The sequence below is a fragment of the Macaca thibetana genome, chromosome 3 (genome assembly GCF_024542745.1).
Source record: "Macaca thibetana thibetana isolate TM-01 chromosome 3, ASM2454274v1, whole genome shotgun sequence".
NCBI classification, from domain to species: domain Eukaryota; kingdom Metazoa; phylum Chordata; class Mammalia; order Primates; family Cercopithecidae; genus Macaca; species Macaca thibetana.
The window spans coordinates 53,039,670-53,066,332 of record NC_065580.1 but is presented as its reverse complement, the minus strand read 5'-3'; the positions used below and the strand labels follow the sequence as shown (position 1 = coordinate 53,066,332).

Below are 26,663 nucleotides of genomic sequence, written 5' to 3'. Positions count from 1 at the left end.
CCATGTTGGTTAGGCTGGTATCAAACCCCTGACCTCAAGTGATCCACCTGTCTCAGCCTCCCAAAGCGCTGGGATTACAGATGAGAGCCACTGTGCATGGCAAGATAAACTTTAAAAAAAAGGTGGTACTATGAAAATTGGGTAGGAATATTGAAAATTATAAAAATTGAGGCAGACACCATGAACATACAAAAAATATATTCCCAAACTACTTAACGACTAAAAAGTGAAAAACCATATTCAGAAGAAAAAAGGTTAATATCCTTATGACATTGAGGATTTCTTAACACATAAACATGCACCAACAGTGAAGAAGTTAGTTACATTAATATTAAAGTTTTTTTTTTTTTGAGACGGAGTCTTGCTCTGTCGCCAGGCTGGAGTGCAGTGGCACGATCTAGGCTCACTGCAACCTCTGCCTCCTGAGTTCAAGCGATTCTCTTGCCTCAGCCTCCCGAGTAGCTGGGACTACAGGCATGCACCATCATGTTCAGCTAATTTTGCTATTTTTAGTAGAGACGGGGTTTCACCATGTTGGCCAGGATGGTCTCAATCTGTTGACCTCGTGGTCCGCCTGCCTTGGCCTCCCAAAGTGCTGGGATTACAGGCGTGAGCTACCGCCCCTGGCCATAAAGAACTTTTATATGGCAAAAATCACAAAGTGAAAATCCAAGCCGGGAACAGAGAGAAGACATTTGCAACCTCTATAAATGTCAAGAGGTTAATATCAATAATACATAAAGAGCATGTCAATTCAACAGGAAAAAGCATCACAACAGAAAAATTTGCAAAGGATATGAATAGGCAGTACAGGGTAGTGGAAACCAAATGGCCAATAAATACAGGAAAGGACCACCAACCTAAATAGCAATCAGAGTAACATAAATTTGAAAGCATCAAAGACACAATTTCAAACTTATCAGATTGGCAATAGTCCAAAAACATCAGGTTACTGGCAATATGGAGCAAGAGGAAATCTTATTGCTGGTGGAAGACTTTTTATAAGCATTTTGCTGAACAATTTTGAAATACTTAGGTTACAATGGAAAACATGAACATCTCACGTTCCAATAGTTCCCACTTACAGGGATAGGTCTTAGAGAACCCCTCACACACTGCAGAAGAGTATTTGTGTGCTATTTTTAATAGTGAAAGGTAGGAAAAATGTAACTGTACCTCAGTAAGGAAAAGGATTTATCTGTAATATTTTCTTTCCTTAAAAAAAAATCTGATGCAAAGCCAGGCGTGATGGCTTATGCCTGTAATCCCAGCACTTTCGGAGGTCGAGGTGGGTGGACTGTCTGAGGTCAGGAGTTTGAGACCAGCCTGGTCAACATGATGAAACCCCATCTCTATTAAAAATACAAAAATTAGCTGGGCATGGTGGCAAGCACCTGTAATCCCAGCTACTCGGGAGGTTGAGGCAGGAGAATCACTTGAACCCGGGAGGCGGGGGTTGCAGTGAGCTGAGATCGCACAATTGCACTCCAGCCAGAGCAACAAGAGTGAAACTCCATCTCAAAAAAAAAAAAAAAAAAAAAAAAATCTGATGCAAGGCTGGGTATGGTGGCTCACACCTGTAATCCCAGCACTATGGGAGGCCGAGGCAGGAGGATTGCTTGTGCCCATGAGTTTGAGACCAGCCTGGGTAATACAGTGAGAACTTGTCTTTACAAAAATGTTTTGAATTACTAAGCATGGTGACACGTGCCTGTAGTCCCAGATACTGAGGCCAAGGTGGGAGGATCACTGAAGCTTGGCAGGTGGAGGTTAACAGGGAGCTGAGATGGCACCACTGCATTCTAGCTTGGGTGACAGAGTAAGACCCTGTCTCAACAAACAAACATCTGATGCAAATAAAGCATTTGTTAAATATTATTTTGTATGCTTACCCATTAATCTCAAATACTATATGAAAACATTTTAAATGTGAAACATAAGCAATATTGCCTTTAACATTTACAGTAGGTTAAACATCTATTGAAGTGACCTCTGTTCACAAAAACATTAGGAACGCTCATCTTTTTATAAATAATTCTCTACAACTTAACACCTAGTAAGTAAAGCTTTTATTGCTTCTCTCCTGGAAATTATCCTATAAATGGGTTAACCTTGTAATGCTGATTCAAAAGCAGAAGTGAAAAGGCAATAGAACTCCTTTTAAAATCTATTCTAATATCAATACTTTTAAGTTTTAAATTTTGATCTCATTAACCTTACGAATGTCAACCAACAGAAAAATAAAACACACCAAAAGATTCAGAACTCTTTAAGGACTGTAAAGGGAGAAGCCTGAAAGCCTGAAGTCAATCCTCCCTTTGTCCAAAACCACCTTAACGGCTCCAGCCCCATGAATTCCTAGTTTAAGAATCTCTATATTAGAGGCTATCAAAAGTTAGTAATTGTAGCTAACTTTTATAGAGTGCCTACTAAATGCGGAACACTGTTCTAAGGGCTTTACATTTATTAAGTCACTTTTAAATCATAAACACACTGAGATCAGGAAATTGGTTTAACTATTCTTAGTTTCAGTTCCCCGTAGAACACTACAATAAGATATTTTGAGAAAGATCATCTTCACGTAACTTTTACTACAGTATGGTTTTAATTCTGCCACTTTATTATTAGTCCTTGTTAATCTCTTACTGTGCCTAACTTTATTATAGGTGTATGTATGGATAGGAAAAAAAACAGTTCGTATAGGGCTTGGTACTAAACTTGGTTTCAGGCATCCCAGGGGGTCCTGAAACATATTCCTAGTAAACAGGAGGGAACTACTTATTTCCAATGTCCACATAAGCAAACGGAGGCACACAGAGGGCAATTTGCCTACAGTTAAATAGCTAGTAAGTGGTGTAGACAAGATTCAAATCCAGGCAGTTTGGTTGCAGAGCATATACTCAACCAGGAATCTTTGCTAGTTAATTAGACAATTAATGAGAAAAGGTGTATCAGGAAAACTTAATCTGAGAGTTACAAATAAGTATTTTCTAAATGAGGTCGGAAGAAAAAAGGGTAAAACCAGAGTCTCCAAAGCACTTCTGTCTGTTGTATTCCTTGCCAAACAATAAAACTGTGATTCTGTTTCCTGCTTTGAAAATCAGTTCTGTTTTGTACTGCTCAATGCCTTTAAGATGAAGGTTTCTTTGTAATATTAACAATCAGTGCACTCTTTCTTTCAACTCCTTTATTAAATTGGTTGCAAAAAAGATATACATTCTTATATTGACAATTCTTATCATGAATAAAAGCATCAAAAATAAGGCAACAGCAAGATGTGCTTCACATACAAACAATCATGTTGTAAGAATAAGAAACCTGAATCCCTGTACAACAAAAAGATTAGGAAGCAAAATGTGAATAAGCTTGTATTCAGAATATACCTATATGTGTGTGTGCAAAGACAATACACTCATCATATACCTCACTTAGGTTCCTTTATGATGCATAATTCCTTAATCATTCATTTGTGAAACAAGAATGAATATTAAGAAACATGAAATCCAAATTGCATTTATTTTCACAATATCAATGCTAAACTCAAAATAGCAACTTCATTGACTCTCAATGGTAAATTTCAAACATGGAAAGCAATCTTAATTTTTTTAACCCTGTGAATAGGGTCTGCAAAAAACAGTGGATTATTTTGATTACAAAGAGGCTGGGTCTCAGCCTGCACTTAAATAGCATGAGCAACAAAGGACAGGAAACAAATATCACTAAGAGTAATGCCCATACATATAAAGATATCTAGTTGAGCCATGTTCTTTCTACTTATATAGCAAGCCTATTAAACCACTAGCATAATAGATCATATCTCATGAAACAGAATTACTATATTAACTACACATCTATCAGAAATTTCCAAATCCCTGCTCCCAACACAATTTTAGTACACCTATTAAGTACCACGGGTCATTTAGAAAAACAGAAAAAAATATACACCTAGTCTTTGCAATTAAAATCATCGTAACATAAACAATGTTAGATATAAATTTTGAACTCAATATGTTTTTCCTACATATTTATGTAATCAAGGCTTTTTAAGCAAAGACGGGTCTTAGGTATATGATCTGTACAAACTTACAGTAGTGTATATTCCAAATAAAGATTTTTCTTCCTACTATGGTATGACAATATAACTGCTTTCTGAATGAAGATACATGTTAAGGCTTAAGGTGTAAACACTTTGGAAGGCAAACAGCTTAGTGAAAAAAATTATGGTTCATTTCAAAATGTGTATCATTTAATAATAGGCCCCTGAAGTTTCAAATTTACATGTGAGAACACATTTACATCTTAACTTTCTAGGAAAGGCACAGGCTTTATGTAAAAAAGCAGCAAAATTTTAAACCCACCAATATATTGACAAAGCCATTACTTTTATTAGAAACAAATAATGCTTCTCAAGATGTTGGCAACATGTCATAGTATCAACATATACTTCATACAGTGTATTTTTCCCTTTAATTATATTCCGGTAGGAGGTGGAATACCTCCTTGGCTATGAGGGGCAGACGTATTTGATGGACTGTGTAGGCTGGTCTCCTTGTACACAAACCAAGCATTTCCTCCCCAAAGTATCATATTCAGAAAGCCAAAGATCTACGAAAGAGAAAAATAAATATGAAAATCAAATACCTACTTATAAAAATTCATGCCCTACTTAAAAAAATCTCACTTTTTCTTTAAATATTTTTAGGCAGTACGCCATTATTTCACTTAAAGTTTAATACTAAACACAATGTGAAATAAAGAAGGAAGACTATATTTCAACGTACAAAATGTGGTTATATAAATGACTTATTCCCAATGAAATAAGGCTAAATCTCTAAATCTGTAACATATAAAATCATGGCTAAGAGATTTAGCTATTCTTCCGAATGCTTTCACTTTCCTCCTATTTAGAATGATTATCAACTGCTCGTGTACCTTTTCCCATTTACCTCCTATCACCCCCTCCTACCATCTCTTCTACTCCAATCCAACAGTTGCAGCTACAAAAAAAGAGGAGTCACACAACTTTATTTCCCATCCCAATTAGTCAACCTCAAAGAAATTAATCTTCCTGGCTGGGTGTGATGGCTCATGCCAGAAACCCCAGCACTTTGAGAGGCTGAAGCAGGCAGATCACTTGAGGTCAGGAGGAGTTTGAGACCACCTGACCAACATGGTGAAACCCTGTCTCTACTGAAGATACAAAAGAATTAGCCAGGAGTGGAGGCACATGCCTGTAATCCCAGCTACTTGGGAGGCTGAGGCAGGAGAATCACTTGAACCCAGGAGATGGAGGTTGCAGTGTGCCAAGATCATGCCACTGCATTCCAGCCTGAGCGACACAGTGAAACTCTATCTCAAAAAAAAAAAAAAAAGAAATTAATCTTCTCAAATATAAATCTGACTAGATGAAAGAAAGTCTCAGAGATGAATAAAATCATGATCTTGTTTACAGGCAATACTTTTTTTAAACAAACTTTTCTTCACTAACCACTATATTGTAACTAGAATTCAGAGAGCTGAGTAAAAATAAAAATCATCCAGAGATTTACTGAAAGCTATTGCTTTCTTGAATTACTAGTACTTTAAACAAGTATATGAAATAAATTATAAATAATGCATACATACCACAGATACATTTAGGGATCCCATACTGGTCACAGAGCCAAAGTAACACAGTATTTCTTTCTTCTTACAAGGCGAAAGTTCCTGAACAATATTGTGACCGGTAGCTATTTTAATATCTGTCAGAGCTTTAGCCCAGGCAGAAGTGCTCACCAACCACAAAAAAGTGGCAACAAGTGTAACAACAAAGTCCTAAAGCAAAAATCAGTAAGAGTTAATAATGAACAATTAATTTTAATACTAAATTTCAAATCCATGATGAAGAAACTGAGATTACATTCAACCTTATGGTACTGAGAAATGGCCTTCATGATATACTTTATTAAAAAAGTCAGTGAGCATAGTAAACATTGCTGTTAGTGTTACAAGCACAGTGCCTGAGTTACAACAGTAAATAAGACTCAGTCATCTCCTCAGAAGTCTAAGATTTTCACACTAGAAACCAAAGTTTTATACACCCTTCATCATAACCTCACCTCAGCCACTTACTCCCAGGATCATACCTTGGACCTTGTCATCACCAATAACTGTATCCTTCCATACTCTGTTTTTGATCATCCCATTTTCCGATAACACCTCTTTCCAGCTCACTCTCTCTGGCACCCCAATCCTAAAACTCCTTTGACCCCACCAAGACCTACAATCTGATCCTACTGCTTTCTTACTGTCTCACCACTTCACTAATGTACTCACTTTTTTTTTTTTTTTTTTTTTGAGACAGAGTCTCGCTCTGTTGCCCAGGTTGGAGTGCAATGGCATGATCTCGGCTCACAGCAACCTCTGCTTCCCGGGTTCAAGTGATTCTCCTGCCTCAATCTCCCAAGTAGCTGGGATTACAGGTGCCCACCACTACACCCAACCAATTTTTTTTTGCATTTTTAGTAGAGATGGGGTTTCACCATGTTAGTCAGGCTGGTCTCGAACTCCTGACCTCAGGTGATTCGCCCACCTCAGCCTCCCAAAGTGCTGGGATTACAGGCGTGAGCCACTGCGCCCGGCCATTCTCACTTCTTTTAATCAATTTCTACTCTAAGGGCCTTCGTTATCATCCCTTGCATATACTCTCAACTCCCTTATCCTTCTTCTGCAAAGCTCTAACTTTAAACTGAATTCTCCATGAGATGGATAATAAAATGGTGAAAAGCACACACCAGAACGGTATCTCCTTTAAATTTCCTAACCACAAATTTTAAGAATGCTCATTATATTAAAAAAAAGGCAACAACAAAAATCTCCCAAGACACCTTATCACTATTAACTCTGTACTGAATCCTTTGCTATTTATTACAAAGAATGCGATGGTTTTAATATTTTAGAATAAATGGTTCTAATGGGTGGTTTTAATATTTTAGATCATAAGTCCAATCTTGTTTGATCTTCCTTCAAATTAATGACCAGGTTAGGAATAATATAAAATTTTTATCTTTTGGATGCTATATATGCTAAACATATACATACACTCAAGGACAGGCGCTCTTATACATCTGCAGCAAAAATCTTTCTAACCTCAGAATGGGTTTTGGAGCTTATCACAGAAGCATTTTGTTTTTTAAATAAACCCAATTAGTTTTTAATTATTTTGCCAGCCACCTTTTAGTCATTTATTAGGTTGGTGCAAAAGTTATTGCGGTTTTTGCTATTTATTTTAATGATAAAAACCACAATTATTTTTGTACCAACCTAATATTTAGGATAAATACCAGTGACCTCTTACGAGATATAGAAGCTATGCTATATAGCTTGCCCACTTGGTCAAGACAACACTGAATGAATACTTAAGATTAGAGAACCAAAAATAATTACTAATTACACAAACACGAAAGTACATGCACTTTGTATCTGAGCTCTCTGCTGCTACTTGTCCTTTTAAAAAACCTAGATCAAAGAGAAAAGCCTAGAAATATAGCTTATATTTTCTGCACTGTGGAAGTACTCCCCTTTTTACTGCTGTACATCTGCTATACATTCTGCTGCAGGTAGACATTTTCTAAACACTTGCTAGAAATAGTGTCTTTTGGAAAACTGATGAGTAACATGAGGTTATATCGCATGTTAAATAATTTCTCTTTACGGAAAAGTTCACAACTTTGATCAATATATGTCAAATCCTCCTAATTTTCAGGTATTTTCTTCCAAATTCTTTTTTTTTTTTTTTTTTTTTTTTTTTCTGGTTATGCTCTTAAATCCACTTGGATGGCTTGGGGTATGACATTCTTCTATTTCAAAAGCAGGAACTTTTCTGAAAATGATGCACAAAGTAACCTAGGTTGAAGGAACGTGGGGGAATTCTGGTCCCTTCAGATAGTATTTGCTCTACTCAGGACTCTAGTCACACTGCACTCTAAGTGAATGGTGCCACCTGGAGCTCTGCAATGCACGACCTGCAGCTGCCCAGGGCAGCTCTACTCCTCCCAACAATTCATAATGTGATTCATAGATTTTTAGAATTTGGGATACCCTATTTTTGTTTGGATTCATTTTCTGGTATTCTCAATTTTCCACATTGCCTTGAAACCTTAAACTCCTGCTACTTAACAAAAAAAAGTGCTATATTTACTTCAAAAGAGAATTGAAGTAGATTTAAATTTTCATAATTGAAATACTCCTAGAAACACCTTAGCACAGAATTGGGAATATTGCTAAAAGGGCTCATTAATAGTACCTAAAAATTAATGTCATATTTGGCTATATCTTTAATTTTGGGTATCTCAACCCACCCCCCACCCTCTACTTTTTTTTTCCCCTGAGATGGAGTCTTGCTCTGTCACCTAGGCTAGAGTGCAGTGGTGTGATCTTGGTTCACTATAACCTCCACCTCCTGGGTTCAAGTGATTCTCCTGCCTCAGCCTCGAGAGTAGCTGGGATTACAGGGACCCACCACCATGTCTAGCTAATTTTTGTATTTTTAGCAGAGATGGGGTTTCACCATGTTGGTCAGGCTGGTCTCAAACTCCTGACCTCCTGGAGTGATCCACCCACCTCAGCCTCCCAAAGTGCTGGGATTACAGGCATGAGTCTGTAATCAGTCTCTCACTGCACTCAGTCTCTCAAAGAAAACTTTTAAATATTTTTATGGTTAAATTAAAAATAGAACTGAAAATTAAATTTAGAAGCTAGACTTTTATAGACAAGAAGCACCCTATATAACAATAAAAACCTACTTAAGGAACCAATTCTGGATTATTTCTTTATATGACCACTAATTGGTCATTCTGAGGTGGAAAATTACTTTTTACTTTTCTGAATGATACGACTAGGTCAGTTTTATAGTTTTATCAGACAGAAAAACCACCTACAAAAACAGGTCTGAATGCTGCTTTAAGAAGTGTAGTATTTTTAAAAGTTTACTAGACAAAATATGAGAAATAAAGGGCACATTGATAGATTTAGTAAAAAAATTTGTTGGGATAATGACAAAATGGCGAGAAATAGCTTCTAGTTATAAAGAATTTTAACGAAATGTAATTATCTATAAGATCATTCTAGTTCCCTTTTCAATAAGATTTGAAAAGTCTGCAGAAAACATAGATTCCTAACATGTATGTTGGATAAGCACTGCAAATTAAAACAGTTGACATCTTATCTTTTTAACAACCGAGAAGTATTTTATGCAAACCTCTAGTTTTCTTATGTCTCCTATGACATAAGAAACAGAATAAATCTGAATGATAGAAGACTGTTGTATTACTTACTTACCATTTCCATTCTTATGATCCAGCAGCAAAAATTAAAAATAAATAAGTAAATAAAATTTGTAATCTTGTTTAATATTCCTTCATATTTAAATAGCCTTCCCTTTAAAGTAACTTCACAATAATTAGCAGATGTGTTTTCTCATACATATGAATGACCAGTATCACACATAAAAAACACCTCTGTTCTCCCTTTAAGTTACTAATAACTGACTTTGTAGTTACTCTTTTTTTTGAGATAGAGTCTTGCTCTGTCGCCCAGGCTGGAGTGCAGTGGCCGGATCTCTGCTCACTGCAAGCGCCGCCTCCCGGGTTCACGCCATTCTCCTGCCTCAGCCTCCCGAGTAGCTGGGACTATAGGTGCCCGCCACCTCGCCCGGCTAGTTTTTTGTATTTTTTAGTAGAGACGGGGTTTCACCATGTTAGCCAGGATGGTCTCGATCTCCTGACCTTGTGATCCACCCCTCTCGGCCTCCCAAAGTGCTGGGATTACAGGCTTGAGCCACTGCACCCGGCCTATAGTTACTCTTTTATAGTGGAGGTGTAACTTAAAACCATGATTTATCTCTGGATTTGCCACCAATAATCCAGGGCAGATCCTACTAACTAAATCTCAGAGAATATTTCTAGCTCAGTAGGCTCTGAAGCCAAAAGTATCAGGACTTCAAATCTAAGTCCTTTGTTGATACCTCAAAGATTCAAAATTAGTTCATGGCTGCCACTAAGGCTGAGTATAAGAATTATCTGGGTCTGATTTTAAATTAAGGAGTTTAGGGACATAGACCAGGAATCAACAAACTTCTTTCGAAAAGGGCCAAATAGCAAATCTATTTTTTATCTCTATTACAACTACTCAACTTAACCACTGAAGCAGCCACAGGCAATGTGTAAATGATTTTGTATGGCTGAGTTCCAAAAAAAACTTTATTTAAAAAAAACAAGGCCAGGCTCGGTGGCCACACCTATAACCCCCAGGACTTTGGGAGGCAAGGCAGGCAGATCACTTGAGCCCAGGAGTTTGAGACCAGCCTGGGCAACATGGTAAAACTCTGTCTTTACAAAAATACACAAAAAGTAACTGAGTATGGTGGCTTGTGCCAGCTACTCAGGAGGATCATTTGAGCCCAGGAGGTTGAGGCTGCAGCAAGCCAAGATAGTGCTACTGCATTCCAGCCTGGGCGACAGAGCGAGACCTTGTCTCAAAAAGTAAATACATAAATAAAGAAGTAAAAATAAAAAATAAGACAGTGACCTCTGGGACATAGTTTGCGAACCCAAGATATAGATAATTAAGCTCAATAAGTTTTGTAGAAGTATAAAGTGAGCCTTCAGGGAAAGAAAAAAGTAAGAAGCAGAAAGACTTATGAGACTATGTTGTGATAAGTAATTCTTCAAATTAAAAGAGTTAATTTCGACTTAATTTTTTTGCTATTTGTAACCTGATGTGCTTTATTACATATGTGAGTTTCTTCCAAGTTAAAATAGAGTTAAAAAAGAAACAAACTTTCTTTATAGTGCAAATAGGCTAAAATAATTGAGTTAAACTTAATGGGAGAGAGCTCAACCTTGTGGCAAACACAGGCCAAAATATGCTGAACTGGCTTACACCAAGAATTTTTATTTCCAGTATAAGAAAATCTATATTTAGCTTATACAAATTATTTTTGTATTAAAAAAATAAAGTGATTACTTACAATCATAGGAAGTTTACGACTATCCAGATACAGACTCGTGTAGCCAACATAAAGCAGAAGGGCAGCAATGCAGTACAAGAACACAAACACTGCAAAGGTAACATAGAATTGTGCAGAAGAAGAGTAATCGCCTATGAGAACGTAACTTTTCCAATTTACATCACATATGTTTACACCTGGAGGTGGCTGAAATGATGCCTCATTCAACCTATTAAAATAAACGTATGAATTATTGAACTTTCCCAGCAGAGACAGAAACATTTATGCAAAACAATGAATGACACTTCAAAAAATACTCCCCAAATATATTAAAAACATTCCTTTGGGGAAAAAAAGTAAAATTCAAATATTATATTTAAGTAAACCGAAATTTTCATAATAAATGTATATAAGTTATACCTGGTATTGGTTTACGATACACTGAATATAGACTGAATTAAATACTTTCATACCCAGATACTATCTTCCTGCAGTAAAAAATTAGGTAGGAGGGATTATACCACATGGTTTATACTTTGAGACATCATATTTCATTTTGTGTGGCAGAGTATGTGTGACTAGCCCCAAGAGAGCCAATTACAACAATGATTCACATTTTTAACCCTGGATCAATAGTTGCTAACAATAAATATTGCCTTTCATTTTTCCCAACCATAAATTGTAAAAGACTTGTCACTAAAGATGCTGTAACAGTTCCTTGTGAGAAGTGTCTAGGAGAAAGGATACAAGATAGAGAGGTTTTGATGATTACTAACCACTTATTATCTGACTTATCTTTAATATGGAGATTTTATTTAATCATCAAAACAGCCTTACAAGATAATACTTCCAATTACTGGACCAAAAAATTGAGTCTAGGGTCAAGTAAGTAAAGTTAGTAAGTGAAAGAAGATTCTCACCCTGGCTTAAACATAGGACATATTCAGTAAACTTTTCAATGGATACTGATGTTAAACAAGACTTCACAGATGAAATATTCTTCTGTAAGTAAAGTCACTTACTTTAAGAAAGTATGGCTTTTTGCTAATGAATGAAATACGGAATCTCTTTATATACATCTATGTCTTAAACCTATATAAAGACATAAATATTCAGTAATTGCAAAAAACATTGAGAATCTGGATTTTTCTAAGTTATGTTTCCTTCTACATTAGGGCTTCCTATATTAAGGTGATAGAACAATCTCTAGTTTGCTTTATTTTTACTCTGTTAGAATAAAATTATCAAGGCAACATCACATTGTTATAAAAGTTTCTGAACACTTACTCTCACTTTCTGTCCTATTTTGTTACAGACCAGGAGATGTTTTTAGACAGGCATGGGTCTGTGTACCACAGTTTGGGAGGTAATGATCACTTACCAATGAGCATGCAATCTAAATTTTCTACCCTCTACAATCAATAAATTGCTGGAAACCTTAATGACTCACTGTGAAAGTAAAAAGAGTAGTGAAACCATTAAAATAAATATAACTCACCTGAATGGATAACCAAAAGTAGCTGTAATAGTTTTATTCTCGGTAATTGTGGGAGGACAACTCACTTGAATTTCTGTTTGGCCCTTAAAACCTCCACAGGTGGCAAAAGCAAAGATAGAAGCAATCTATACAAAGTAAGATGAAAAAAGACAAAAGAAAAAACAAGATAAGCATTACTACACCCCAAACAAGGGTCACTAAAACTGTAAGCACACTGATTATTAAAAATTGGCTCACGCCGGGCGCGGTGGCTCACGCCTGTAATCCCAGCACTTTGGGAGGCCGAGGTGGGCGGATCACAAGGTCAGGAGATCGAGACCACGGTGAAACCCCGTCTCTACTAAAAATACAAAAAACTAGCCGGGCGCGGTTGTGGGCGCCTGTAGTCCCAGCTACTCGGGAGGCTGAGGCAGGAGAATGGCGTGAACCCGGGAGGCGGAGCTTGCAGTGAGCCGAGATCGCGCCACTGCACTCCAGCCTGGGCGACAGAGCGAGACTCCGTCTCAAAAAAAAAAAAAAAAAAAAAAAAAAAAATTGGCTCACTAACATTCTAGAAATTCTTCTTTTTTTGAGACAGGGTTTCTGTTGCCCAGGCTGGAATACACCGGCATGATCAGGGCTCACTGCAGCCTTGGCCTCCTAGGCTCAAGCCGTCCTCCCACCTCACCCCCCAAGCAGCTGCATCACAGGTGTGCACTACCACACCCGGCTAATCTTTTTTTGAATTTTATTAGAGATGAGGCCTCGCTGTGTTGCCCAGGTTGGTCTTGAACTCCTGAACTCAAGCAATCCTCCCATCTTGGCCTCCCAAAATGCTGGGATTACAGGTGTGAGTCACTGTGACCAGCTCCCCACTACCCTTTTTTAAAGAGATGAGTCTCACTCCGTTGTATAGACTCAAGTGTAGTGGCACAATCACAGCTTACTGCAGCCCTGAACTCTCAAGTGATCCTCCCAAGGAGCTGGGACTAAGGAGTGTGCCACCATGCCTGGCTACATTCTAGAAATCCTTAAACACAAACTAAAATGGCGAAAGACATTAAAACATTTATTTGCAAACCTCGACAAATGTGATTTTATTTTCCCCTGAGTATAATACAGAAATTAATGTACCAGCCCATATGACAATTCATTTGTTCATACTTTAGTGTATCTACTAAGTATTAGTATGAAATATAGAGGGAGACTCATTTATTAGTATCAAAATCAAAATGGGTAAATTGGAGGTATTTTTATTTGGAATGCAAGTTACCAGTAATTTGTAAAGCCAAGAGGCTGTAAGCAAAGAAGAAATACTATTTCATGAGCCTGTTAAGCCTCCCTTGTGGGTATTTCCAGGTCTCAAAAAGTTGTTGGAGACTTATTTTCCTAATCATGCATATGCTTAAAAAAATGAATGATGTTCTCTCAAATACTATCTAAAACACAAAAAACGTGGAAGCAACCTAAATGTTGAGAGGGAATCAAACTATAATTCATCCACTCATTCATTCATGCAATGAAACATTATATAGCTGTTGGAGATTAACAACATAGAAAGTGTTCATTACATATAAAGTAAATTTAAACAACAAAAACTAGAAAGGTTATGCATCAAAATTTCAAGGTCACCTCTCAAAGGAAGATAAAAAATAATTCCTTTTTATTTTTGTACTTGTGAATTTTCTACAAAACAACACAAATAAGCAAAAAACTCCAGATGTGCTGTTAAAGTCCAAGAGCTCAATCTTTCAGCAAGTGGTGATGGCTCTATTTTCAAAATACATTTGCAATCTGACCACTTGTACTGCCTCCTGATCTGAACTACCATCACCTCTTGCCTGAATTTTGCACTAAATGGTCTCTCTGCTTCTGCCCTTGCCCCAGCTTCAGTCTGTTATCAACATAACAGCCAAGACAATCTTTTAAAAATGTAAGGCAGAAAATGTTATCCTTTGCTCAAAACCCTCCAATGGCTTTTGAGCTCTCTATGAATAAAAACCAAAGTTCATATAAAGGCCTGCAAGATCCTTTCTTCCCTTATATTTCTGACCTCATGTTGCTACTTTTTCCTTTACCTAATCTGTATACACAAACTACTTTCCGTGCAACACCTTTAGTGACATGGGATAAACTCTTCCTTCAGGACCTTTGCACTGGCTATTTCCTCTGCCTAGAATACATGGTTCACTCCCTCACTTCCACAGCTTCCTGTTCCAGTATGACCCTCTCCGAGAGACCTTCCCCTCACTACACTATATCAAATAACAGCACTCCTACACAACCTATTCCCTCTACTCTATTTCTCCTCTGTTCTAATTATCACTGCTTGACACAGTACTTAATTTGTCTGTCTTTCCCTAGAATAGAAACTTAAAGAGGTCAGGGACTTGGTTTTGTTCAAGATCATACACACTTAGCAAGTGGTAGTAGATAAAATTCAATGCAGATTTGATATCAAACCTTCACTGTTGAACACTTGATAATAATGCCTCCCATGGATTATTCCAGGGCCTTAAGTCTTGTAGGCCATAATCCACATTATAATAATTGTCAAGGGTTTGTTTCCCCTCCCTGCCCCCACAAAGAAGAGATACATGAAAAGAATCTGGTTACAGAAGGGAAGAGTCTGAGGTAATGTCCAGCACATAGTTTGGGGTCTTAACTGTTAAGAGGTGATCCCTGGTTTTCATAGGATTTCAAAATATGTAAAAATAACTTTCCTTGGAAAATGTGTCATGAAGTCATTTTTCATTATTCGTACTAATGTTTTATGTTAAAAAAAAAAGGTAAAGATAGAAGAATCGATACTCTCTCAGAATAAATATGCATGAATACACAGAGTGAAAAGGCCAGAAAATGAGTCCTGAGCATATAAAAGAAATTAGATATACAAATTGAACCAATGGAGCAGAATAAGGAGGCCAGGAATAGACTAGCGTGTATAAGACAAATTGTATCTAATAGAGTTGATTTGTAGATCACAGAGGAAAGGAATGTGGTGGTTTTAAAGATATGCCCACCAACTCTTTGATAAAACTCCCATCAAGAGGTGGAGTTTGATTTCCCTTCCCTTGAGTGTGAACTAAATATAGTGACTTGCTTCTACAGAATAGAATATGGTACTGCGAAGAAATGGGATGTCTTTTCTGAGACTCAGTTATAAAAACATTGCAACCTTTTTTTTTTTTTTTGAGACACAGTCTCGCTCTGTCACCCAGGCTGGAGTGCAATGGTGCAATCTCGGCTCACTGCAACCTCCACCTCCCAGGTTCAAGCAATTCTCCTTCTTCAGCCTCAGGAGTAGCAGGGGTAATTACAGGTGCCCACCACCATGTCTGGTTAATTTTTGTATTTTCAATAGAGACAGGGTTTCACCATGTTGGTGAGGCCAGTCTCGAACTCCTGACCTCCAGTGATCCACCGGCCTTGGCCTCCCAAAGTGCTGGGATTACAGGCTTGGCCACCGCACCCAGCCAAAGACTGCTTCTGTCTTCCTTTCTCACTCCTGAACTTTCCCATTCTCTGGGGGAAGCCAGTGGCCATGTTGGGAGGATACTGAGGCAACTTTTAGAGACTCACACGGTGTGGAATTGAGGACTGCCAGTAACCACATGACTGAGCTCTGAGGTTTGCCAACAGTCATGAGAATGAGCTGGAGACCCTGAGATAACAGCAACCCCAGCCAACAGCTAGACTGCAATCTTATGGGAGACCCTATGCCCAAACCATAGCTAAGCTGCTCCCAGATTCCTGACCCACAGAAGAATGGGTGAGATTTATTATCTCACCTAATAAAGGTCAACAGACCTTTGTTTTAAACTGCTAAGTTCAGCGTAATTTGTTATACAGCAATAGATAACTAATACAAGGAAGAGTTGTTCAGTAAATGGCCCAGATGAGCTGCACACAAAAGTAAAAAGTCTTTAAAAGAACCATAAAAGATTGTTAAATTCAACTACAGAAAAAAAATTGTAATCAAGTCAGCTGTTGAACGTAAAACAAGCTACCAATTAGGTGAACATATTTATAATAAACATAATGTCACAAAGGATTTACTAGTATATGGATCTAAGAGAAACCCTTGCTCACGTGTACTAAGAGATGTATAAGAATGTTCATAAAAAACGGGGAGGGGAAAAGCAACAGGAAAATGGATAAAACACCATAGTATATTCTTACAATGGGAAGTCATATGGCAAAAAAGATATAAGAATTACAACTGCCTACATCAACATAGATGAATCATAGAAATCCAATGCTGAGTTAAAACAAAAACAAAACAAAAACATGTTGCATATGACTACCTAGAGTATAAAACCATTTTTTTAAAAAGCTCTGTTTACCTGACTACATTACACCTGCCACTATTTTTGTTCAGGCCGTCACCATTTTTCACTGCGCGTAACCCAGCAGACGCTTCCTCTCATTTCCAATTTCATTCCAATTGATACTCATCTTCTATAATGTGGGCAGTACAGCTGCAGTACCCAGTAATGCTACTTATGAGTCTTGAACACTTTACATGCCACTAATCTAAATTGATATGTACTCCAACTGCAAAATACACACTAGATTTTGAAGATTTAGTATGAATAAGATGTAAAATATTTTATTAATTTTTATATTGATGACTTGCTCAAACAATAATTTGGATAGATTGGATTAAGTAAAATATATTGTTAAAATTAATTTCACCTGTTTCCTCTTATTTTAGTGTGATTAATAGAACACTGAAAATTACTATGTGGTTTGCATTTTTGATTTCCATTGTATTTTTTTGTACTGGACAGAGCTAGTTTAGAATGATGTCACACTGATCTGAAATAAAAATCTGATCATGTCCTTCCCATTTAAAGGAATTTCCTCAATTGCTTTTCAACCTAAATTAAACAAAAAATGCTCAAACTTCTTAATTTGGCATAAAAAGCATGGCTGATTGATGCTCAACTTTATAGATAGATTTATCTGTAGTGTATCACTGCCAGGTACTGTATGATTCTGTCACATTATACTGCTTACTGTTCCTGAAACATACCATGTATTTACGTCTTAAATGTATATGCTGCTTCTTCTGGGAATGCCCCATCTCTAATTAGCTCATTCCTTGTGGTAGAACTCATGATTCTTCTCTTGAGCTATCACAGACATTAACTCTATTATATATGAACTCTACTATAGGCATTTTTCTTGTGTAACTTGCTTTATAAAAAATAAAATGGGGCCGGGTGCAGTGGCTTATGCCTGTAATTCCAGCACTTTGGGAGGCCATGGCAGGACGATCGTTTGAGCCCAGAAGTTCAATACCAGATTGGGCAACACAGTGAGACCCTGTCTTAAAAATAAAATAAAATTAAATTAAATTAAAAAATTAAATAGAAAAATGAATTTCCTAATATAACAAGTAGCAAATAAATAGCATACAGCACTACAGCTTGTTGCTTTCAAGACTATTACTTCTACTGCTCCTTTGCCAGACTGTCATGTCTTTGCACCTGGTTTTGTTTAGCATTTTCAATTTTCAATGACTAGCAGAAAACCTGACACATAGCAAATGCTCACTAAATAACTGCTTAAGGAAAAAATAATTTCCAATAACTTATAAGTAAAACCATATTTTGAATCTTACATAATTATCATTTTAAAGCTTTTTGTTATAAGGATAGATAAATATCACGACAGCAGTTCTGGTCTTTATCTTATAGAAAGAAGGGACAAAAGCACATATTTTATATTAAACAAAGCACAAAATTATGAGGGCAAAATATCCAACTATCTCACTTCTCCCTATATTCTACTGCTATTTTGATCTAGACTGGAAGTTATATACTGGCAGCCTGATGGTAAAACCTGGCCTGCAAATATATTTGTGAGGCCTTTGCAGTATTACAAAAAATGTGAATTTGCTGTCATTGTTTTAATATCGCTAATTTAATAAATTAAATTAATTTAATTATTAATTTCAATATTACATATAAAAATTTGGATTTCCTGCTTTTCCCGAGTGTGTATGGGAAAGCTGAAGAATGGCAACATCAGACCCACATTCTCATAAAGCAACAATCAGAGAGAACTGAGTGACAGATGTCACTTATGGCAGAGCATGTGCTTTCTAGGTTATCTGCTTCTCCATTGTCTTAACAGCCCTCAGGATGTGTGTTAGTTGCCAGTAAGTAATCAATGACATACTATTGTTTTTCTTCTAAACATCTTGCTTCACTCATTTACTTTAGAGGGCGGTTCCTATGACCATTTCAATTTCTAACCCTAGTCTAAAATGAAGGAGTACTGGTGTTCTGATTTATATTTTCTGGCCACTTTTGAAACTCATTTTCCCATACACTCCTACCCCATGAAGAATGACTGAAACTACTGACATGGAATTCTGTCTGCAGAGTAACTAGTAAGAATCCAGGGGCAGGGTGACAGCAAGGTTCTGTTTAGGTCAGAAAAGTTACATGTTCACATACAGCCCCAAGTATCCAGAGAAACAGTCTCACTTACCTCTCTGCCCACCAGACCCATACTAGACGACCACCATGGCAGATCTTATTCACAGAATTGTAACCTCAGGGTGAAAATTACAGCCTGGTTTTCTGGAGCACTAGTCTCCAAAGTAGACTGGAGTAGTCAATTAACTGGTGCACCAGAAGAAAATATATAAACTTCTATTTAGATCTACTTTCAGACTTAAATAAGGAATTGAAGCTTTATTGCAATTAATATACCACTGAAACCCATGCTAGGCATGCACATCAGAAGGTCACATGTCAGTACAGCATGTGGGTATCCTGAAGGTAAGGGGAATCTCACACATGGAAGGACAGACAGTGATAACCTCACCTATTCGTTCACTTTTAGTGTTCATGCATTACAATGTGAGTGGGCCTGGATTTATGGAATTAAATTGTCTAGTTTTAACCAAACTAACCTTCACAAAATTGTCCTGTGGCTTTAAAATGTCTTCAAAGAAACTACAGATTGGTAACACATACACTCATGTATAAAAGAGAAAATGGAAGCATTCATACTCTATGTATACTCTATGATTAATCAGCCATATTACAAGGTAAAAAAAGACTACTTAATGAGATCACAAGAAGGTGGCAAAACAAAAAATAATCAGAATAGTATCTGAAACAAGGATTTAAAAATATAAACAAAATTTGCACTGAGTATATAATATACCTTAAGATACTAACTGACATAGTAAAACATGCATCTTAAGTTGTAGATGCATATTGTGGCTCTGTCCATAAAATTTTGTACTAATAGGCATTTATGATAAAAAAAAAAAAGACTCTGCAGGCTGGGCACGGTGGCTCACTCCTGTAATCCCAGCACTTTGGGAGGCTGAGCCGGGTGGATCACCTGAGGTCAGGTGTTCCGAGACCAACCTGGCCAACATGGTGAAACCCCGTCTCTATTAAAACTAAAAAAAAAAATTAGCTGGGTGTGGTGGTGGGCACCTGTAATCCCAGCTACTTGGGAGGCTGAAGCAGGAGAATTGCTTGAACATGGGAGGTGAGGTTGAAGTGAGCCAAGATCACGCCACTGTACTCCAGCCTGGGTGACAGAGCAAGACTACATCTCAAAGAAACAAACAAACAAAAAAGACTCTTGAGGCTGGGTGCAGTGGCTCATCTCAGCATTTTGGGGGGCCAAGGCAGCAGGATTACTTGAGCCCACGAGTTCGAGACTGGCCTGGGTGACATGGTGGGACTCTGTCTCTATAAAAAATTATAAAAGTAGCTGGGTATGGTGGTGTGTACCTGTAGTCCCAGCTACCCGGGAGGCTGAAGTGAGAGAAAAGCTTGAGCCTGGGGAAGTCAAGGCTGCAATTAGTCGTGATCGTGCTTCCGCACTCCAGCCTGGGTGACAGTGAGACCCTGTCTCAAAAAATAAATAAAATTTAAAAAGAGTTTGGAGACCTAACTTCTATTGCTAGACCATGCTCATTCTGAGGATTCTACAGGAGAATACTAGTATTCACCTGGTTTATGAGTGTTGTTTACACGTTTCTAGCTGCAGGATCCTCACTGCTATTTAATTTCGCCATTAATCTGAAATCATCTACTTAAATTTCTTTCTGTCCAAGGTTTAGTTTATCAAAGCAATAACTTAAATCTTCAAAAATAGATATAAAAGTATATTATGTATGAATGTTTACATGCAAAACAAATGTATGCTGGTTTTAATAAGTCAAATGATCATGCAATACTTAAAATGAACTATTACAGCACGTTTGCCTTTACAATCAAAAGATTAGATGCCTAGAGCCAAGGTATTGATTTTTATGAGTCAAAGTCTGAAATGTCTGCTAAAGTTATTCATTTTAAAACATGTATTGTTTTTGATGGTGATATTTCAGTTTATTCCCACTGGGCAATAAAGTCAGTTACAAAGTGCTTCAGTTTCACTCTATCTCCGTTTGCTTCTAATGTACAATAGTAGAAAATTCTAAATAGCCTGCCAAGATAATTCAATAACCCTTAAAAATTTGGATTATGGCTGGGTGCAGTGGCTCATGCCTGTAATCCCAGCACTTTGGGAGGCTGGGGCAGATGGACTACCTGAGGTCAGGAGTTTGAGACCATCCTAGTGAAACCAGGTAAAACCCTGTCTCTACTAAAAACACAAAAATTAGCTGGGCGAGGTGGCGCATGCCTGCAGTGCCAGCTACTTGGGAGGCTGAGGCAGGAGAATCACTTGAACCTGGGAGATGGAGGTTGCAGTGAACCAAGATCATGCCACTGCACTCCAGCCTGGGTGACAGAGCAAGACTCCATCTCCAAAAAAAAAAAAAAATTGGATAATGAGAAGTAAACTCTAGAGTTCCTGCTGAAATAAACGGCTAGTTTTTTGCTAACTCCTAATCATTGTATGTTGAAAACATCTTTATGTCACCTTAAATCTCCGAGGAACCTAAATATATTTATTTAAAAATCACTTATCAGCCAGGTGCTGTGGCTCATGCCTGTAATCCCAACACTTGGGGAGGCTGAGGCGGGTGGATCACTTGAGGTCAGGAGCTAAGAGTCCAGGCTAGCCAGCATGGTGAAACCCCGTCTCTATTAAAAATACAAAACTTAGCTGGGTGTAGTGGCGAGTGCCTGTAATCTCAGCTACTCGGGAGACTAAGGTAGAAGAATCTCTGGAACCTGGAAGGCGAGGTTGCATTGAGCCGAGACCACACCACTGCACTCCAGCCTGGACAAGAGAGAGACTCTGTCTCAAAATAAATAAATACAGAAAAATAAAAATCATTTTCTAATTGCTCTACTATTTTCATGTCTTCTGGAGTGAATCAATATCCTGACTGTTGATCTGGCTGGCTGTCTTGAAATAAGCCTGTCACTTTGTGGAAAACTGACAGCATTTGTTGCCACTGACATAATTTGGGTTTTTAAGTAAAAATTAGTTTTCTTCATGTGTTTTAGGATATTTGATATAGGCTCAACTTGATTGTCCCCTCCTGCTTCTATCCCTGTCTAGTGGCTTTATGGTCATGGTCATTTCTGCTTGGTCTTCTGAATCCCCTAGTCCACAAACACCACACCTTATGACGGGACCCCCAAACCACCAACATAAGTGAACATACAAGTTATCACAAATCCAGACCTTAAGCCTGCAAGTAGATTGGTCCAGGTCTTGAGTGGCTATATATATCTCTTTATTTCTACACTTTTAAGTACTCAGCTTTATTTAAGTCATAAATCCAGACAGTCAGTTGAGTTTTCTCCAGATTTATTAATAATTACCAAATTTGGGAATAGTCTTTCTCCTTGCCATATTTTCTGTTCTGTTTCTGGTCCCCAGTGATGTTTACCTCATCAATTCTCAATGTGTGGTCTGTGGACCCCTGAAAGCTCCCAAGAGTCTTTCGGGAGTTCATGGAGGTAAAACATTTTCCTAACAATACTAAGACATTATTTGCCTTTTAGACTGTGTTGACATTTGTACCGATGAAGCAGACATACTGGTGGGGAAAACTGCCGGGCTTAGTAAGAATCAAGAAGAATACCAAACTCTATTTCATTGCCACACACTTGTAGTTAAAAAAAAACCAAAAACAAAAACCAAAAACGAACAACAACAACAACAACAAACACCGGTTTTACTTAAGAATGTCTGATGAAGCAGTAAAAATTTTATTAAACCTTGACCCTTGAGTTCTCTTCTCAGTATGATAAAATGGGAAATGCAAATAAAGACTTTTGTTGCATACCAAATACAATGGTTGTCTCCAGAGAATGCATTTAAGCAACTGAGTTGTAAGCTGAACTAGTGGCTTTTTTTTGTAAACACCAAATTTCTCCCATCTTCACAGTCAAACAGCAGTTTATGCTGTCTTCACTTTCTTACCACACTTTCATTCAGCCTACTAAAATCTGGCTTTTTGATTTTACTGAAACTGCTCTTGCTAAAGCCACCAACAGTATGATTAGTAAAACCAAGGGATGCATTTTAGTCCTTATTTTACTTAACCATTCTATTGCACCTAATGTTTTGGGGTACTCTTTTCTTGAAATTCTAATAGTGATGTCAAGGCACTATTTCCCTCAATTTTCCTAACCATTCCTTCTCTCCTTTGCAGGCAGATATCTGCTGTATCTGCAGCCCAAACTCATATTTTAAATTCTAGATCCATATATACAACTGTATCCTATAGGATACCTCCAAAAGATCTAAAAAGACCACAAACTCAATACATCTGAAACCTCTGACCTTCCACAAAAATCTGCTCCTCCTCCTCCTCCTGACATACCTTGAATAATGATGCTAATGGCAACCAAGTCAGAAAGACAGCAGTCATCTTAGGGTCCTCCCTCTTCGTTACCTTCCATACATAATTTGTAACCCCCTTTTGTAAACCCCTTCAGTTCTACTGAAACTAATTTTAGGTCCTCATAATTCCTCAATCAACAGATTTCCCTTCCTCCAATTCTGACCTTTCCAATCCATCCTTTTAGAAATTTTCATTTTGTCAGCAGTGTAGAGGGATGGTTTGGAAAGTTCAGAATTGGAGGAAGAGAAATTTGTTCATTGAGGAATTATGAGGGCCTAAAATTAGTCATATTATTGACTTGTTTAAAGCCTTTAAGTAAGTTCCCATCCCCTACGGCAGGGATTCTGGGCTTGAGTGGAATAAACACTCCAATATTCTGTACCCTGCACATATGCATTTTCTTAAGGGCCCAGATTCCCAAAGATTAACCCTAGAAGCAGCGAACCTCTTTGAAGTGTTTTCAGAATAATCTCAAACTGTATCCTCCAACCCAGTATATATTCCAACTAACCCCTAATTACTTTTAAGTTCTCATACAGGGTTATGCTGCTTCAGCATTTCCTACCACTGAATGTAAGATTCCTTCTGCCTAGAAAGTGACTCCCCAAGTGAACCAGTACCCATCCTTCAAGTATTCCTTCAGCTATGAAGTCCTCCCTAGTTCCTCCAAGCAAATGCTCTCTCCCTCATTTCTTCTACTATTCTTTGCATACACCTTTATTTCAGTTTATTATATGGCATTTTCATATTTTTATGTCCTTCATCCTTAATAGATCATGAGAAAAAGACCATGTTTTATTCATGTTGGTATGCTAGTGTTTAGTACAGATCTGGCATAAAATAGTCAAATATTCATTGAATAAATATTTACCACACCATTAACAATGTGTAGTCTTTTCATAAAAGGCTCTCCTGTGTAATAACAAGCTGTTCAAACTGAAAGTAGTATTTCCGTAAGATGCTTAAAAAGGGTATTCTTCAAAATACATCAGAACACGAATGAACTTATCACTAGTGCTTGAAATATTAAGGAAAAAGCTAAATCTACAGTTGTTTAAAAACTTGACAAATAATATAAGCACAGATATAAACAGCTGCCTCTTCATTTAAGTGGAAATCTAAATTATTAGTTATAAATTTAACTATAATCCTCAATGAGACTAAATCTAGATGTAGGACTTTCTTAACGTTTATATTTGATTAGCCTCGTTAATGCGATTTTCCTCTTGCAATTTTTAAATGCTTTAATCATGGTTTTCTTTATACTTAAATCTGGACTTAGGTTTAAAAAAATCAGGTATATTTATTTATGCGTCTTTAAAGTAGTCATTCGTGTGAAGTCAGCACTACTTCAGTTTTCAGAAAACACACAAAATGTTCAGTGAATGGTGAAACCCTCTAACCCCTTGGGCGGTTACAATGGTCTAAGTAGAAAATCACATTAGGTACCCATCAGAGAAACTGAGTTTCAGTTGCTTTTAAAAACATCCCCGGTAGGTTATTTATAACAGGAAATTGAAAGTTCTTATTCTTCTTCACCACTCTATCACTAAAGAAAAGGGCGAAAAAGCTATGGATATAAATGCTGCTGTCTATAAACACAACTTGCCTGCAGAAATACGTAGTGGGCCACGAAGTTTGAAGGAAGCCCGCAGTGCCAGGTATATTCACCAACTCCTCCAAGTGACTGATCATTGCCAAGGTCGAATTAATAAGTGTTCTTTGATGTTAATGATTGTTAATTTCCTGAGTGTTCTCAGGAAAGGACTAAAAGCTGACTTTCCAAGCAGGATGTTGCTTGGAAATACCCAAAACAAACTCGATGTTCATTCCTAACGTGTTATTAAGTGAACCGATCTGACTCCATGCGTTTTGTTAAAAGGCCTTTCCTTCGTTCCCCTGGCCCACAGTTTATTTTTGACTATTTTTAACTCGGAGCCCATCTTAAAAACAAATTAAGAACGGAATGCTCGCCAAATCACGTCTACAAGACAAAATCGGCTTCCCAGGGAGCTGGACCTCGAGTGGGCACCGGCTGGGACGTACCCGCTGAGCCTCTCCGCAGAGCGCGACACCAGCCGCCGGGTTTCGGTTAGACCGCAGCAGGAAGTTTTCCCTTCCTCTGCGGGAAGCGGTGGAGCCAAGGGGAAATTTGAACTCCCACTCCACCGGGGCACCCAGAGGGGAGCTCCGGTGTGGGAGGGTGCTCCCAGGGGAGCCAGGCGGCCGAGGAGCTCGTGATTCGACGCCCGCCGCGGCGTCTCCGCCCAGCGCGGGCCCAGGCCGCGGCCTCCCTGCCCTCCCTACCGTCCACTCCCAGTCCCGGGGCGGCGGCCTCAAAGCCCGCGCGGCAGGGCAGCGTCCCGGCTCGCAGGCCCCCGTCTCCCTGCCTAGAGCGCCGCGCAGAGCGGCTGCGGGCCTGGCAGGCGCGGGCTGCACTCACCCACTCGAGGACCTTGATGAAGCCGAGTGGCTCCTTGAGAGGGTTGAGATTGATCTGGAAGCCGGACATCCTCTGAGGGAAGGAGGGAGAGAGAGTCAGGACGACGGGGCGGAGAAGGAGGGGACCGACAAGACCCGAGCAGCCCGGCGGCGAGGAAGGGCAGGCGGGGCGGGCGCGCTGGCCCGGCTCGGAGGCGGGCCCGGGCGGCCGTGGGGCGGGGGGGGGGGGGAGCAGCGGCGGTTGAGCAGCTGGCTGAGACTCTGGGACAGAGACTGAGAAGGGCGGCTGGGGAGGCGAGGGGCGGGCCGGGGCGGGGACCGGGAGGCTCCGCCTCAGGCCGCACCTGGCCAAGTCGACTGATCCGCTGGCGAACCAAGTAGATGTTGGGCGCCATGCTGCGTGCGCCGCGCCCCCTTCCCTGCAGTTCAGCCCCTGGCGCTCGGTCTCCCCCTGCGCACGCGTGCACGCGTGCGCTCCTCGGGCCCGCGCCGCGCTTCCGGACCCGCGCGACTGCGGAGCGCCCTGGACCGGGGGCTCCCACGTCCGCGCCTGCGCAGCTGGGGGGTGCTGCCCTCAGAGAAACCCTCACTTGACCCAGAGCTCACCACAGCTGAGCTCACTGCACCGAAGCCGGCCTCTCCTCCCCTTCACAGATCTCAACTTTTATATGAATTTACAATGTATTGGCACAGATGAAGTCGCGTTTCAAGACATGTGTTAGGGGCCTTTGATTAAAATTGCAAAACGACAGACTTCTGGCCACCATGCTGTGGGGTGCCTCGAAAGTGTGAATCACCAAAGATTCCTACGGAAATTAGGTTTATTTTCAAAGTTAGCATCGCAGCCATGGTTGAAAAATGAAGAAAGGTTATACCTAAAAGACAAGGCGTGGCCGGACAGGCCCTCGGTGACCTACACTTTCACCTCTTCTACCCTGTCAGTCGAGAGTACTCTTTTTGAGGCATTG

At 39.0% G+C, this 26,663-nt stretch overlaps 1 protein-coding gene across 3 annotated transcripts; it reads right to left on the bottom strand.

The window, feature by feature from the left end:
* Window positions 1-3,172: 3,172 nt before the first annotated feature.
* Window positions 3,173-26,202, bottom strand: SYPL1 (synaptophysin like 1). Of its 3 annotated transcripts, XM_050782722.1 has the most exons (7): window positions 26,040-26,155; window positions 25,697-25,768; window positions 24,863-24,940; window positions 12,486-12,610; window positions 11,009-11,216; window positions 5,626-5,814; window positions 3,173-4,605 (listed from the first exon to the last, which is right to left on the bottom strand). In XM_050782722.1, exons 1-7 carry the CDS (start codon window positions 26,088-26,090, stop codon window positions 4,471-4,473), a joined length of 858 nt encoding a protein of 285 aa, XP_050638679.1. In that variant the 5' UTR covers window positions 26,091-26,155; the 3' UTR covers window positions 3,173-4,470. The 3 variants fall into 3 exon arrangements, with proteins under 3 accessions (XP_050638679.1, XP_050638678.1, XP_050638680.1); XM_050782721.1 differs by lacking the exon at window positions 24,863-24,940 and having other exon boundaries at window positions 26,040-26,202; XM_050782723.1 differs by lacking the exons at window positions 3,173-4,605; window positions 24,863-24,940 and adding an exon at window positions 5,270-5,353 and having other exon boundaries at window positions 26,040-26,167.
* Between the last annotated feature and the right edge of the window lie 461 nt (window positions 26,203-26,663).

Excerpts from the sequence above, each read along its gene's own strand:
- SYPL1 (XM_050782722.1), bottom strand. The coding sequence starts at position 26,090 with ATGGCGCCCAACATCTACTTGGTTCGCCAGCGGATCAGTCGACTTGGC. Across the intron at positions 24,941-25,696 it reads TCATCAAGGTCCTCGAGTGG|TCACTTGGAGGAGTTGGTGA; the intron begins GTGAGTGCAGCC and ends GGCAATGATCAG. Across the intron at positions 4,606-5,625 it reads GATCCCTAAATGTATCTGTG|ATCTTTGGCTTTCTGAATAT; the intron begins GTATGTATGCAT and ends TCTCTTTCGTAG.